General features: G+C 40.8%; 1 protein-coding gene across 2 annotated transcripts in view; it reads right to left on the reverse strand.

Annotated features, from left to right (window-relative positions):
* CFAP100 (cilia and flagella associated protein 100) overlaps positions 1-12,494 on the reverse strand; it is a 26,862-nt gene extending 14,368 nt beyond the window's left edge. The window contains exons 1-7 of one of the 2 annotated variants that reach the window (XM_060766208.2): positions 12,390-12,494; positions 7,853-8,006; positions 6,437-6,523; positions 5,323-5,429; positions 4,007-4,199; positions 2,513-2,580; positions 615-778 (exon numbers count right to left, since the gene is read on the reverse strand). In XM_060766208.2, the coding sequence (XP_060622191.1) occupies positions 615-778; positions 2,513-2,580; positions 4,007-4,199; positions 5,323-5,429; positions 6,437-6,523; positions 7,853-7,919 (686 nt within the window). In that variant the 5' untranslated portion in view covers positions 7,920-8,006; positions 12,390-12,494. Of the gene's footprint in view, positions 1-614; positions 779-2,512; positions 2,581-4,006; positions 4,200-5,322; positions 5,430-6,436; positions 6,524-7,852; positions 8,007-12,210 lie in introns of both variants that reach the window. The other variant, XM_060766207.2, reaches the window with a different exon arrangement.
* Between the last annotated feature and the right edge of the window lie 4,486 nt (positions 12,495-16,980).

The following is a 16,980-nucleotide window of genomic DNA, read 5'->3' on the forward strand; positions in this document are numbered from 1 at the left end:
ACTTCTGAATACTGGGGCTGCCCTCATCAAACCCTCAATGTGATTGTGGGCTCTGCCTGTCTCTCTAGGTTGGCTATGCACCAGAGGGGCTTCTTCCTTGCCTGGCCATCCAGCCAGGCATCTCTCCCTCCCGCTTGCCTGCCCCGGGCTCCTCTCACCGCCCCCTTTGGGGAACGAGTGGGACTTCTCCCTCAATTTTGGGCCCAGTCATCCTCCTTGGGGCTCTTTGGGGGAACCAAACCCAGCCCTTTTGGGGGAGAAGCAGTGCCTGCAATAGAGACCTGGAGCCACCTACAAGATTTACATAACTCTTCCGAAAAGTCATAGGTCAGTGTTTTAAATCTTACTTTTTTGTGTGTGAGTGCCCTTGTGTTTCTTAATATTAAATTGTATGTACAAATCTTATGAAATACATACGACAAACAAGGCACAAACAAAGTTTTGCACAGCCCTAATGCATAAGAAGATGCAGTATGATACAGCAATGGTCAGAAAAGATATGGTCCTCTAGATATTGCCGGTATGAAGCTTTCATAACACCTCACTTTCAGCCAACACTTGGATCCATTTCCCCCCTCAAGTGCTAACATATAGAGCTCGCATGCTACCATTACATTTTCAAGGCCTGGGCAGAATTTCTGTCATTCTCCTTCAGGAATTCATCAAACATGGCAGCATCCCTCTCTAGTTCTTCTTCTGCTTTTTCCAGTTTGGCTTCTTCTTTAATAGCGAGATTTTCTAGTTTCTGAATTTCATCTTTCTTTACAGTTACAGCATACTAAAATGGAAGATGAACAAAGAATGAGAGAGTGTGTGAGAGAGAGAAAAGAAAACCTATTCGTTTGCACTGGGGGTTTGTTTAATTGTTGGCTAGGACTTTTGGGCATTGTTCACCTTTGGTGATCATCATGCTAAAGCAACACTTGAAAGGCAGGTTGAGAAAGAAGTTAAAACAAAACAAAAAATACTTCACAGTTCCTTCAAAGCAATGTGAAGAAAAGAAAAACCTGTGGCAAGATTAGGAATCCACTTCCTCAATACCCACTTGTATGATGTTTACAATGTCTTATTCAAATGTATGCTCCTGATGAGGAAAGGTGTTTTCTTGGAAGCAAAAAACCTCCAGTTTAAAACTTTCCTCATCCATGTGATGTAATGGAGTCAGATGACAGTTGAATCTACTTCTACTTTGCCAACAACAGTATCCTCTTAATGTTTTTGTGGGTCTCGGGAACTTGGAGGTAACATATTAGAAGTAACAATCCCACACAGTATGTTACTTTGGAGGGAGGAGTGAAGAGGGTGTAACAATGTTGGTTTTTCAAAATAAGATAATGGCTGCTATTAAAAATAGAGAAGACAAGTGGGTTGTGGGGGATTGGGATCTTGTGTCATATATTTTGTTAGCTTCTAGAAATGGTTTCCTTGAAGAAGACTGGGCCAATCGTCTTCCTGAATCCTAGGTTGTAACTACAGGGGGGGCAAGTTACCAAAGGAATTCAAATGTAACAAAAAGGAAGAGTTGAGGTATGAAGAATATTTAATATCTTGCAATGCTACAAATGTGGGGACTGAAAAAAACTTTTGTTAAGAAACACAATTCTTACTAGCGGATAATGTTCGCATACACACACACACCTCCCCAAGTACCTATATCCTGATTTTTTTTTATCGTGTCAGAAGTGACTTGAGAATATACTGCAAGTTGCTTCTGGTGTGAGAGAATTGGCCATCTGCAAGGTCATTGCCCAGAGGGTGCCCAGATGGGTTACCATTCTATGAGAGGCTTCTATGTTCCCACGTGGGAAGCTGGGGCTGACAGATGAGAGCTCTCCCCGTCTCATGGATTCAAACCACAGATCTTCAGGTCTTCTGGTCAGCAGTTCAACTGGCACAAGGGTTTAACTCATTGCACCACCGCAATTACTACTACAGGAGAAACTTCGTAGCCAAATATGATTGTCTTCCAATGGTAGAGTCTTAGTGGTTGGTTTATAAATGACTATAGAGACCTATTCTGGATCTACATGGTCTATTGCAAATGAAAACATAGTTTTCCAGGTGGAAAGCGGTTATGACAAGGATTTGCTTGACATGTCTTCTTCTCAGTGTCCCATCCCTGATTAGCCTTCATAAATCATGTAGTACAAGACATTTTAGCCCCCTAGAACCACAATTTGTTTCAGAAGCCACACAGAACTCGACATACACACACATAAACACACCCCTTCAGCTAAAAAAAACTCATTGAAAGTTGAAAATCAGGACTTAGAATAATAGAATCATAGAGTTGGAAGAGATGACATGAGCTATCCAGTCCAACCCCCTGCCTTGAACCTCATGTCTTTTCATATCTCTAACCTCCCCTCCTTCCCTACAAAATCCAGAAATAAAAAACATCTCATCTATTTTTATTTCCACAACCATCTCAGTATGCAGTGAACTTTCAAGACCAGACAGGAGGTTTTACAATCAAAGGAGAGTTGTAAAGCCACAAACTACAGTCCAGTACCTGTAGCAGGAACATCTTCCGTTTCTGATTGATGTAGTCATGAATGGTCTCTCTTTCTACAACTTGTTCTGGGGGAAAGGAGAATATGGAAATTGGGCAGGTCAGAACAATCAAAGTGATTAACTGCAAAAATGTGTTAATGGATTTCAGGAACCTTGATTAATTCACTGAGACGGTGAGACATGTCTGACTTAGGAATTAGACTGGAAGTAAAAAAGAAGATGAGCCTCATGTGCTAATTGATGGCCGAGCTTTTTAAAAGGAATAAACAGCTGTCCATCAGTTAGCACAAAGAGTTCACCACCTTTTTTTTATTTCTAGCTTCAGTACTCTCTCTTCTTAGGGATGATGATGCAACCTGAATTGCAAGTCTCTTCCCATTACCATAATCCAAGTACTGAAGAGATCTTTAGAGGACCCCAAAACTCTCCATGAGGCATGCCACCATTTGGAAGTGATGATCTATGAGCAGTAAAAAAAAACTTGTGGATGTTTGAAGGTTTTAGTTTTTTTAAAAATGCTTTAACAACAACAACAAAAGCTCCCAAACATCATGCTCCCCACAACGGCCAAAACTGTGGGGGATGGGTAGGGAATTGGCAGGATTATGTGGGGAATCTTCCCCACTGACCTTATTTGCTCAGTTTCCATCACTGTCATAAATTTTTCAACATTTTCTAATCCTGTACAGCCACTTATAAATACCTGCCTAACTACACCATAGATAAAAGTGCCAGAACACTGTATTTCATGGGATCCAAGGCACACTTTTTCCCATTTAAGGGAACTTCCAAAAATGAAATGTGCCTTCGATTTGATCGTGCCTTGGATTCACCAATTTTTGTATTTTTAAAAACTGTCTTATCTCCAAGAGAGAGGAGGAGAAAGAGTATAAAGGGTCCTAACTCCAAATGACTTTGACAGCCCCCACTACTTATCCGACCTTCACTTATCCGACATCCCGTTTTATCACACACACCCTTTTCCTCCAGCATTTCCTCTTCAATTAAAGGAGCATTCTCCAACTATCTCTCCATTGCCAATAAGTGAAAAAATCAAGACAAGGAGGAGGAGGAGGGAGGAAAGGGGGGAAAGGGGTAGGACCAGAAGCGGAAGCATCCTCCCTCCTTCCCTCTATGATTTCCATGCTCCTCTTCTGCATCCAGGCACTTTCTGCTGGGCCACTCTAGGCTGGGCAACACCATGAGGTGTTGCCTTGCCTTAACCCTTTGAGTCCCTGTTGTTAGTATTCTAAGTGTCTAGCACCACATTAGACGGGTAACAGTAGGAGATTCTGTATTATCCAACGTTTTTGTTTATCCAACATTCTGCTGGTGCGTTTATGATGGATAAGTAAGAGTCTGCTGTATATTGTCATCAGCCTCAGCCAAACTGGAGTTCATTAGACTGAATCCACAGCTACCACTAGAACAGGCTCCTTGAATATGACATGTCCTGAGATCTGGACATTTCTTGCAAAGTTTTCTTGGCTACCTTTGGTGATTGCTATCTTCCAGGAGATGCTTTCTCGGAGAGCTTTGAGCCGCTCTGCTTCCGCTGCCAGCTCTTTATCCTCAGCTTCTTCTTGCAGCTGAATCTCTTTCTTGAACCCAGAATGCTTAGCATTCTGCAAAGTGGAGCAAGTCATCTTCTCGTGGACCTTCAGGGTTTTCCTTCGTTCTCGTTCCTAGAGGGAATGGGAGAGATTATTGAGTTTTCAGATGACCTCTAAAATATTATGTTGCAAACTGGTTTGATCCAGCACATTCAGATTTCAGATTTTGCTCTGAAAGTTTAAAGGAAATGTTCATGCTGCTGAATCCTATCCTCACATTACATTCACTACACTAGATAGGTCCTAGAAAAGCAAAACTGAAGCAGGGTCACCGTGCCCTGATATGGGAGTCACCAGCCTCCACTGAATGTTATATCTAGCAAACTACAAGCCATCTTCATATTTTGGGGCAAAATATGGCTCTCCATCCCCCCCTTGGGGAGCATTTGTGGACATTCCCCCCTCCCCTAATTAACTACCAATTACATGAAAAAGTCTTTCAGTTAATTCAGGTTTGGGAGCAAGGGGTCAGTGTGACTCTTCAAGGTTCTATAGAGTGCAGCCACTGACATTGCCCACCCCTACTATATGGAATCTTCAAAAGGTAATGCATGTCAGACTCAAATCAAAATATTATATAGACACCCAATCACTGGTTTTATTACTGTTTTTTCCTAACTAATTCCCCTCAGGTTATGATCATTGGACTATTTTCTTCTATATTATTTCCAGCCCTGTTGAATAACAATTTCATATCCTACTCTGTATCAAAGAGTGAATTCACACTGCATGATTCTATCAGTTTGATACCACTTTAACTGCCATAAGTATACCTTAAGAAATTCTGAGATTTGTAGTTTGGAGAAGGATATTTACAATTTTCTAATCTATTTTCATGAACTGCAGTTCTCAGGCAATTAATTCCATGTGCCTTAGGAAACAACAAATCCCAGGATTTCATGGGATGGAGCCATAGCAACTAAAGTGGGATCAAAGTGCTGTAAGTATGGACATCTAGAAATACCCTCTAGCATATTCAACAATGAATTAACACATCATTCTCATGATTTGCTTCCAAACAGGGATAGAGAACATGCAATCTTCTCATTCTGGCTGGATGAATTACCATTCTCATCATCCTTCAATATTAATTATATAGAATAATGCTATTTGGAGGTGGTCCATCAATATGTAGGGCCGTGCTGTTTAGATCATAAATGATTCCCTTCATGATTATCTTTTGATTCATACATACCGCTTTTGCCTTTTCCTTATATTTGTCCCGCAGTAAGAAGATATCAACATCTGATGGGATTTTAAACGGGTTTTTGTCAAACCACAGATTTTGCTCCTGGGCCAAATCTGCAAGAAAAAGGATGGCATTGATCCAGTAAGACCAGCACTGTTTTTTAGGACTACAACAAACACATAAATAACAAGCTTACATCTCAAGCAAAAAGAGGCTGAGAGAATTCTAGGAATGCTGGGAGCTGAAATTCAAGGAATCTATCTATCTCTATCTCTATCTCCATATCTTCTGAGCATATTTACCTGGACCCTGAAAACCCTGCATTCATGACACTGAACTCACATAACAAATAAAATAGAAAATACAAATCTCCATCTAAACTATTATAGGCAAGAAATTCAGAAACAATCTTTTTTTATATCAGAATATTCTATTCTGGCAGCCTAGATTTGTAGTGGCTTTTTTTAGCTGCCACATGTTGACTTATGTTCATGAAGGGGCATGCTCTTTGCACGTTCTCAGGAGTCCCCTTCTGACTCAGGAAGATGGCATAGAAGGAACTGCCAATGAATTGAATCTCTCTAAAGATACATAGCTTTATTTGCCGGCCAAAGCAAATGGCAGTAACTGTGCTCTGGGCTTGAAAATCTTGCCATGTCCCCAAGGTGGGGTCACAATCTTTTATTATTTTACAGAAATACAAAAAGCACATTTTGCTTGGTGTTAACACACTGTCCCATTCAATTGGCCTATGCTTATCTAATACATTCTGATTAGCTTACTATTACTAAGCAAGCAAACAGGTGGAAAACAACAGAAACTGGAACAAACTGGAAATGTACTGTAACTTCATATCTTCTTCAAGTGACCCTGACTCATGGGGATGCTCTTGGCAGGCACTGGCTATGTGGTCTACTAAGACTCTTAGATACCAACCATTAAAAAACAAAGATTAAAAACAGCCATACATTCTTGTCTCTTGCAAATAACTGGAAGTCAGAACTTTTTGCTAGTCTGCTAGAGATCAACCACCTTTCATTAATTATCTCCTCATCCCTCAAAAGTAGAGCTAAGCAAAGAAGGTTAAAGGTGTTAACCATAAACAGAGAAAGCAATTTACCTGAGGCTTCCACATCTTGTCCAGAGATAGACTTTTGTGAGGGAATCGTAAACACATCTCCTGTTTGCCGAGACTCAAGCCTGAATCCTGTTCCAATACAGAACAAAACCTATTTTAATTGCCCATATATTACGAGTTAGAAACCATTTGTAACGGTGTAGGAGAAGAGGCACTTGAGATGGTGCCATTAAAATGCCAGCTGTAAGTGACCATACATCTTCTACTCTACAGAGAACAATCCTGTATCGGGAGACAAAAAAGGTGCATCTAGACTGTAGAATGAATGCACCTTAACACTATTTGAACTACCATGGCTCAATGCTATGGAATCATGGGTGTTGTAGTTTTACAAAGTCTTTAGCCTTTTCGGCCACAACGGACAGGTGACTCAGCAACCTACAATTCCTGTGATTTCATACCATTGCAACATGGCAGTTAAAGTGGTGTCAAATTGCATCCATTCTACAGTGTAGATGCACCCACATAGTCTGTTGGAAGGGTGATGTGGACTAAGTGCCAATGAATAATGAAGAATCCTAAGAAACAGGACTCATTAAGAGGTAAAGTCTGAACGAACATCCAGAATCCATTCACCCTACACAATTATAATAGTTTCTTCTCCCCACCCCCAATTAAATGCCATTCCACAGAACAGAAGAGTGGCAGTGAAAGTAGGATAGTGCTATAATTCTGAAGTGTGAATGGACCACCAGCCAAAGTACATGTCTCACATACTTTCATCTTTAAAAAAGTCTCAGCAAGAACCAGTTTAAGGTATTTGGGATTCATTTGAAATTATAAAAATTTGGAAGGATGCTGGAAGATAGATGCCCTATTCAGCTTAAATATGGCATCCTTTTGAGTGAAAAGAGGCACGTCATAGAATCATAGAATCCTCGAGTTGGAAGAGACCTCGTGGGCCATACAGTCCAACCCCCTGCCAAAAGTTGACAAAAGCTGGGGCTAACAGCAGGAGCTCACCCTGCTCCCAAGAATCAAACCACCAACCTTTCAGTCAGCAAGTTCAGCAGCTTAGTGGTTTAATTCACTGCGCCAACAGGGGGCCCTTTTGTTGAGTACTTTACTATTGCATTAAAATTACTCCTGGGGGGTATATAGATGAATATACTTCATCTTTTATGAGAAGTTCTTATTGATGTAGCAGCAATGAATGAACATATATTTTATAGAGATAAATGTCAAGAAACTGTATTTTTTGCAAAAAGCGTGCCTTTTAACTCCTGGAACAGAGCAAATACTCCAGCCATTAAATCTTTGGGCATCAAATCCTCCGCCCGTCTGGTTGCTTGATGACATTTCCCTGAATTCTACTTGAGAAGCGGCTCACATCGTGACATGAACTCAAACACCAAAGGTGCCAATTCCGTTAGTGAAAGGAAGAAAACAAAATCTTACTGTAATTGCTTTCAGAGCTCTCTGCCTCCAGAGTTGTATTTGATCGGGCAAAAGAGACTGCAGACATGTTTGAGGCGGTCAGTCTTCACAAAAAGCAGGACAAGGTTGGTACTGGATGGTTGCTTCCCGGCAAAGCTATATTTTTGTTCACTTCCTAGAATATAAGCAGAAAATACCTGTCATGAACAGGGGAAGGTTAGCTGATATCATCCATTGTACTCAAATTCATAAAGAAAGTCACCAATTTTAGTAGAAAAAATATACATTTTCAAGATACAGTATGACCACAGGAGATACATTTCAATATTGTTCTATGGATACCTCAAAGAGTGGACCGGGATTGAAAGTTATTATTTGTATCCTGCTTTATCTATCTAAAAAGAGACTCAAAGTATCTTAACACTAAAAGCAATACAGTATCCTATACTTCAACTGCACCTTGCTGAAAGCATACCATATAATCACATTGGAGGACCTAATATCTATCTATCTATCCATCCATCTGTCTATCTATCTATATGTAATGTTCATTTGTGGGATTAACATATATAATGTATATACACAAACACACATATACACAAATATGCACACACACATATACACGTATATACACACACAAAACACATATACCAAGGCTGGGCTACAGTAACGTGTGGCAGGGGACGGCTAGTCTATATAAATAAAAATGTAATGTTCATTTGTGGGATTAACATAACTCAAAAACCACAGGACGAATTGACACCAAATTTGTACACAATACACATATCAGGCCAATGAGTGTCCATCACTCATTAAAACACTGAAAAACACAGCAGAAGAGACTTTAAAAGCAAAAAATAAAGCAGAATATAAATAAAGTGTATTATTATTTTACTGACACAAAAACACAGTATGACACAGCAAATGACACACACACTGGATTTTGTATCACAAAATTACAAGTATAATATAAGTATATTATAATATAATTATTATAACAGCATTTTAAAAAGAAAATCATTAAGCTAATAATTATTTAAGTAAAGGTAAAGGTTTCCCCTTGACATTAAGTTAGTTGCACCTAACTCTGGGGGTGGTGCTCATCTCCATTTCTAAGCCAAAGAGCCAGCAATGTCCGTAGATGCCTCCAAATTCATGTGGCCAGCATGACTGCATGGAGCATTGTTACCTTCCTGCAGAAGTAGTACCTATTGATCTCCTCACATTTGCATTTTTTAAAATTGCTAGACTGGCAGAAGCTGGGCCTACCAGTGGGAGCTCACCCCGGCCCACAGATTTGAACTGCCAACCTTTCGGTCACCAAGTTCAGCCGCTCAGTGGTTTAACCTGCTGCATTAACTATAAAATGGCTAGCCCAAAATCCAAAGTAGGTTTATGAGGAACTACATATATTCAGCAAGTTATGTAATAAAAGATGCAAATCCACTGTTTCAGAATCCAACTTTCTCCTACGTAAGTTTGCAAAGGACTGCTGCTTTCCTAATAACTGTATTTTCGATCTGCCTTTGAAAATGTGAACAGGAGAAGTGTCACAACTCTTCTCCTGCAGTGAAGAAGCTAAAAACATTGATGAATTATGGCCTGCCTGCCTCCTTCCACAGCTGAGGGTGGACTGTTGTTGTTTATTCAGTCAGTCACGTCCAACTCTTTGTGACCTCATGGACCAGCCCACGCCAGAGCTCCCTGTCAGCCGTCACCACCCTCAGATCCTTCAAGGTCAAGGCAGTCACTTCAAGGATACCATCCATCCATCTTGCCCTTGGTTGGCCCCTCTTCCTTTTTCCTTCCATTTCCCCCAGCATCATTGTCTTCTCCAAGCTTTCCTGTCTTCTCATTTGGTGGCCAAAGTACTTTATCTTTGCCTCTACTATCCTTCCCTCCAATGAGCAGTCGGGCTTTATTTCCTGAAGTATGGACTGGTTGGATCTTCCGGCGGTCCAAGGCACTCTCAGAACCTTCCTCCAGCACCACAGTTCAAAAGCATCTATCTTCCTTTGCTCAGCCTTCCCTATGGTCCTGCTCTCACATCCATAGGTGACTATGGGGAATACTATTGCTTTTACTATGTGGATCTTTGTTGTCAGTGTGATGTCTCTACTCTTCACTATTTTATCGAGACTGGACATTGGACATTGCTCTCCTCCCAAGAAGGAAACGTCTTCTGATTTCCTGGCTGCAGTCTCAGCTCCTCCTCGCCTTCAGCCATCAAGGTGGTATCATTTGCATATCTAAGGTTTTTAATGTTTATTCTAGCAATTTTCATCCCAGCCTTGCATTTGTCAAGCCCCGCACATCGCTTGATGTGTTCTGCATACAAGTTGAATAGGTTGGGTGAGAGTATACAACCCTGCCGTACGCCTTTCCCAATCTTGAACCAGTCTGTTGTTCCATGGTCAGTTCTTACTGTTGCAACTTGGTCCTTATACAGGAGAGAGACAAGGTGGCTTGGTATGCCCATCCCACCAAGAACTTGCCACAATTTATTATGATCCACACAGTCAAATTCTTTAGAACAGTCAATGAAACAGAAATAGATGTTTTTCTGAAACACCCTGCCTTTCTCCATTATCCAGCAGATATTGGCAATTTGGTCTCTTGTTCCTCTGCCTTTTTTAAACCATACATGCAATATTACAATATGTAATATGACTCTCTCATCTCCATATGGACAGGCCAGCGGGACCTTGGGCGACTGTCACTTCTCTCAGTCCCTGATCCCTTTCCGAAAGGTGAGGCGCCAGAAAACCACAAACATAAAACATCAGCGCCTTGAATGGCCATGTTGTATTTCAAAGCACAAATCTATAAATCACCCGCCAGGAGCAAAACACTACCTGGGTTGAGAAGGCACTGAAAATATTTTTAAAGCCCTTGACAGGAATTTAAGAGGCAGATGGATTACCGTAGAGGTAAATATTTTGGAAGGACAGATTGGGCATCAACTCTCTCAGTCAATCTCTCTCTCTATTTGGTATGTGAATAAATATTTGTGGGTGGGTAGAACTCCAGGAGTGGGGATTGCTTGTAGAATCAAATCTGTAATTTCCCCTCCTGAGAATTTTGACAATTTTCACTCTAATGCAGTATTTCTCAACCTTCCTAATGCTGCGACCCCTTAGTACAGTTCCTCATGTTGTGGTGACCCCCAACCATAACATTATTTTCGTTGCTCCTTCCATAACTGTAACTTTGAAACTGTTATGAATCGTAATTTAAATATCCGATATGCAGGATGTATTTTCATTCAGTGGACCACATTTAGCACAAATGCCCAATATGCCCAAATTTGATTACTGGTGGGGTTGAGGGGTGGGGGATTGATTTTGTCATTTGGGAATGTTGGAGTTACTGGGATTTATAGTTCAACTAAAATAAAAGAGCCTTCTGAACTCCACCAATGATGGAATTGAACCCCACTTGGCACACAGAATTCCCATGACCATGAGTAAATAATGGGAGGGTCTAGTGGACATTGACCTTGAGTTTTTTGGAGTATATGCCCAAATGTGAACACTGGTGGAGTTTGGGGAAAACAGACTTGAAATTTGGGAGTTGTAGTTGCTGGGACTTTTAGTTCACCTACAATCAAAGAGCATTCTGGACTCCACCAATGATGAACTGAACCAAACTTGGCTCACAGAACTCCCATGACCAATAGAAAATACTGGAATAGTTTGGTGGGCATTGAGTTTGGGAGTTGTAGTTCACCTACATCCAGAGAGCACTGTGGACTCAAACAATGGTGGATCGGGACCAAACTTGGCACGAATACTCAATATGCCCAAATGTGAAAACTGGAGGAGTTTGGGGAAATTAGACCTTGATATTTGAGAGTTGTAGTTGCTGGGATTTATAGTTCACCCACAATGAAATAATATTCTATTTATTTATTTATCGTGTCATCAGCAACCATTGTATTACAATTCTAACAGAGCAAAACAAACACACAGATTAAAAAGAAAAAGGAAAAAAAACCCACAGATTTTGCAAATTTGGTATTTGGTTAAATGTCCTTTGACCAGTATCTGGCCACTTGGAGTGCCTCTGGGGTTGCCGGAAGAAGGTCCTCCATTCTGCACGTGGCAGGGCTCAGGGTGCATTGCAGCAGGTAAATAATATTCTGAACCCCACCAATGATAGAATTGGGCCAAACTTCCCACACAGAACCCCCATGACCAATAGAAAATAGTGTGTTTTCTGATGGTCTTTGGCAACCCCTCTGACACCTTCTTGTGACCCCCCCCCCCCCCCCAGAGTCCTGACTCCCAGGTTGAGAACCACTGCTCTAATCCTTCCTTATCAAAATACTGGAAGAAAGGGAGATGCCATAAAAGGCAAATATGCTGCTCATTGCTCACCCTGAATTCTCTGATCCGATGGAAGAGGAGAATAACAAAATGTAGGGAAGGAAAGCAATTCAAATTCTACTCTGATTTCCCCCCGATCTGTCCCTAGTCCCCACGCCCCCCCAAAAATGCGCCAAAGGTCTCTACAAGTCGCAGCCCCATTGAAGGCGAGTCTTCGGCAGCATCCTCACCCTCTCCGTTCTGCCTCTTCCATTGTTCGCCTTTCTTGTTTACCTTGCCCAGGCAACCTTTCTCTCCCGTTGCCAGGAGATGCCGACGTCACAAAGCGGAAGGAGACTTCTCTCCCAACAGGGCAGCAACCCTGAGCCAGGCTGCATGGCCCCCAGTCTGGGAGTTTGCAAGGGAAGGAGACAGCGGTGCTGTAAGTCAGCGTTTCTCAACCTGGGGGTCGGGAGGGAATGTCAGAGGGGTCGCCAAGGACCATCAGAAAGCACAGTATTTTCTGTTGGTCATGGAGGTTCTGTGTAGGAAGTTTGGCCCAATTCTATCATTGGTGGAATTCAGAATGATCTTTGATTGTAGGTGAACTAGAAATCCCTTCAACGACAACTTCCAAATGTTAAAGTCTATTTTCCCCAAAGTCCATCAGTGTTCACATTTGGGCATATTGAGTATTCATGCCAAGTTTGGTCCATATCTATCATTTTTTGGGTCCACAGTGCTCTCTGGATGTAGGTAAACTACAATTCCAAAAATAAAGGTCAGTGTCCACCAACCCTACCAGTATTTTCTATTGGCCATGGGAGTAATGTCAAGTCTATTTTCCCCAAAGTACACCAGTGTTCACATTCGGGCATATTGAGTATTCGTGCTCTGTTTGGTCCAGATCCATCATTGTTTGGGGCCACAGTGCTCTCTGGATGTAGCTGAACTACGACTCCAAAACTCAATGCCCACCAAACTCTTCCAGTATTTTCAGTTGGTCATGGGAATTCTGTGAGCCAAGTTTGGTTCAGTTCCATCATTGGTGGAGTCCAGAATGCTCTTTGATTGTAGGTGAACTAAAAGTCCCAGCAACTACAACTCCCAAATGTCAAGTCTATTTTCCCCAAACTTCACCATGTTCACATAAATAAATAAATAAATTTGGGCATATTGAGTATTTGTGCTAAGTTTGGTCCAATCCATCATTGGTTGGATGTAGGTGAACTACAACTCCCAAACTCAATGCCCACCAAACCCTTCCAGTATTTTCTGTTGGTCATGGGAATTCTGTGTGCCAATTTGGTTCAGTTCCATCATTGGTGGAGTCCAGAATGCTCTTTAACTGTAGTTGAACTATAAACCCTACAACTCCCAAATGTCAAGGTCTGTTTCACCAAGACTCCACCGGTGTTCACATTTGGGCATATTGAGTATCCATGCCAAGTTTGGTCCAGATCCATCACTGTTTGGGTCCACAGCGCTCTTTGGATGTAGGTGAACTACAACTCCAAAACTCAAGGTCAATACCCACCAAACTCTTCCAGCATTTTCTATTGGTCATGAGAGTTCTGTGTGCCGTTTGGTTCAGTTCCATTGTTGGTGGAGTTCAGAATGCTCTTTGATTGTGGGTTAACTATAAATCCTAGCAACTACAACTCCCATATGACAAAATCTACCCCCAACCGTACCAGTGTTCAAATTTGAGTATATTGGGTATTTGTATAATATATAATATAATGTAATATAATATATTGTATATAAGTATAATATTTATTATATTATGATGTAATACAATATACTACTACTACTACTACTACTACTACTACTATGATATTATAATTAAATATTTTATATTACATGTAATATGAAATATATAATTATATATTATATTATATTATATTATTATCAATATTATATGTGTATAAAATATATTATCAGCACAGCACAATATTAGTAATATATATTACTATATTGAACTAGTATTATGTATTATCATATTGTACTATACCACTCTAATGTAATATAATTAGTAAAATTATATGTAATATAAAATATATAATTCTTATATTGTAGTATTATTATTAGTATTATATTGTATTACATTATAATATTATTATCAATATTATATGTGTATATATTATTACAATATATTATGTTATTAGTACAACACAACATCAGTAATATATTAATTACTTCATTTATTGTAGGGTTGCCCCTGGAAATAAGGGATGAGGTCCATGATGCTTTAATGATTGTGTCGATGTGGGAATCTCAGCAGATAAGCAACGTTTGCTGCAATCCCACTCTTCTACACAACCATGGAAGGGACTGGAATCCTGTGCCTTGCCTCCTCTAGTTGATGTGTAGCATTTCTTTGTTTGTGGTTTTTCTGTAACTATAACTGTATTCTCAATTTGTTTCTGACATGATAAATACATAAAGAAAATAAATTTAAAGTGTTCTCTCTAGACATCTCTAGGTCCATCAGTGTAAGTCATCAGTTTTCTCTAGTCATGCTGGAGGACACTGTCTAGAGAAAACACTCCCTAGGACTCTTTAGGTTCTCCAATGCAATTCTTTGGTAAGTTTTTGATGCAAGTTGACCATAGAATCTTGCTGGAGGACCTAGAGATTCTTAGAAAGGTGTTCTCTCAGGCTAACCCCCCCCCCCCCAGCAATTTATTTATTTGTGACTTTTCACTTTCATGGTGGTCCTGTGCCCCAAATCCTAGTTGATGTGGAAGATCTTCTTCTACTTAACCCAATCCTTCAAAGGCAACACAGAAGTTTCCTCATCTGTTTTCTTCATTTCTCAATAGGGGAATATGATAGAGCAGGCATGGACAAACTTCAGTCCTCCAGGTGTTTTGGACTTTGGACTCCCAAAATTCCTAACAGCCTACCATTTGCCCACACCTGTGATAGAGGAATGATTCTTAAGTTATGTGATGCAAAGGACCAGCATTAAATTGATTCCCATTGGCTACATTTTTATTTCTTCCCTAGAAATTCAACATGGAGCAGCAGGTGATAGCTTTGGACTGGCACCATTTCACAGACCACTTACTTACTTACTTAGGTGATCCCTCGTAGCCCGAGGATGATTGTCCTCCAGATGTGGTGTCTGGGTGGTGGATCCGTAGGTGACTGCGGAGCCCTATTCTTGATCCACATGCTCTTCTGCTGTGAGGACATCAGTTTTCAGATGGAAAGCGGTTCCAGTCAGGGTTGGCTTGACATGCCTTCCTCTTGGCATGTTTCTCCCTTTCACTCTCCATTCGTGCCTCTTCGAATTCTGCAACATTGCTGGTCACAGCTGACCTCCAGTTAGAGCACTCGAGGGACAGGGCTTCCCAATTCTCAGTGTCTATGTCACAGTTTTTGAGGCTGGCTTTAAGACCATCTTTAAATCTCTTTTCCTGACCATCAACATTACATTTCCTGTTCTTGAGTTCAGAGTAGAGTAATAGCTTTGGAAGACAGTGATCAGACATCTGGACACCGTGGCCGGTCCAGCGGAGTTCATGGCAGAGGACCATTGCTTCAGTGCTGGTGGTCTTTGCTTTTTCTAGCATGCTGACATTTGTCTGCCTGTCTTCCCAAAAGATTTGCAGGATTTTTCAGAGGCAGCGCTGATGAAATTGTTCCAGGAGTTGCGTATGACGTCTGTAGACAGTCCATGTTTTGCAGGCGTATAGCAAGGTTGGGAGGACAATGGCTTTATATTTTGGAGAACACAATAGTATAAGATGGGGTTCTACCTTGAAAACAGGGGAAAGTATTTTATCCTTTGCTGAGTGCAGTACCACTGTCTGCCACAGGGTGTCATCCAATATTGGGGTTTGCTCTCCTTTCAAGAGAGGGAAAAATAGAGGAGTTTGTTTAGAGTTTTAAGGCTTTGTTTTGATGGATTGTAAAAGTGTGCCTCCTGCCTTTTTTGATGACATCTTGGATTTTTAGTCATCTCCTAGATACTTCATTATCTAACAATTGTTGTTGTTCATTCGTTCAGTCGTCTCCGACTCTTCGTGACCTGTTCTTGAGTTCAATTAACAGCATATTATTTGAGAACACAGAAATGCTGGACCGCTCTCACAACCACCATGTCAGACTACACAGAGAAGCCATTGAAATCCACAAGCATGTGGACAATTTCAACAGAAAGGAGGAAACCATGAAAATGAACAAAATCTGGCTACCAGTATTCAAAAATTTTAAAATCAGGACAGTAAAAAAAGACCAACACATAGAAAATGGGAATTCCACACAGGAAATAATTAGGGCCACCTATCACCTCCCAACAAAGGATTCTCCCAGGCAGGAAGTAGCCAGGCTTTGAAGCTGCAAGTCCATTAAATGATTATCAAGATGGCCAATTGCAACATTTACATGTACGTCTAATAAACAAGAGTTCTTTTCCCCAACTTGAACCTTCCACAGATATATAAACCACACTTGCCTAGTTTCCAAAAGACCTCACAACCTCTTAGGATGCCTGCCATAGATGTGGGAGAAATGTCAGGAGAGAATGCTTCTGGAACATGGCCATACTGCCCGGAAAAGTCACAGCAACCTAGTTATGTTATTGCATTTTTCACCTATATTGGATTGCATCCTAAATTTGTAGTTTGATTAGGAGCCAGAGCTCTCAGGCAGAGAATTTTAAGAATCCGTCCCTAAACTGCAAGCCTAGGCATTCCATAGGATATTATCATGGCAGTTAAAGTCCAATCATGTCATTATAACTCTACAGTGTGAAAAGGTCTCAGAAATTTAATGTACTGAAAAAAAATTGCATTTTTCTTAAATGAACTATTGTTGACGTGCAAATTCCAT

The sequence above is a fragment of the Anolis sagrei genome, chromosome 2 (assembly GCF_037176765.1).
Source record: "Anolis sagrei isolate rAnoSag1 chromosome 2, rAnoSag1.mat, whole genome shotgun sequence".
Lineage (NCBI taxonomy): Eukaryota > Metazoa > Chordata > Lepidosauria > Squamata > Dactyloidae > Anolis > Anolis sagrei.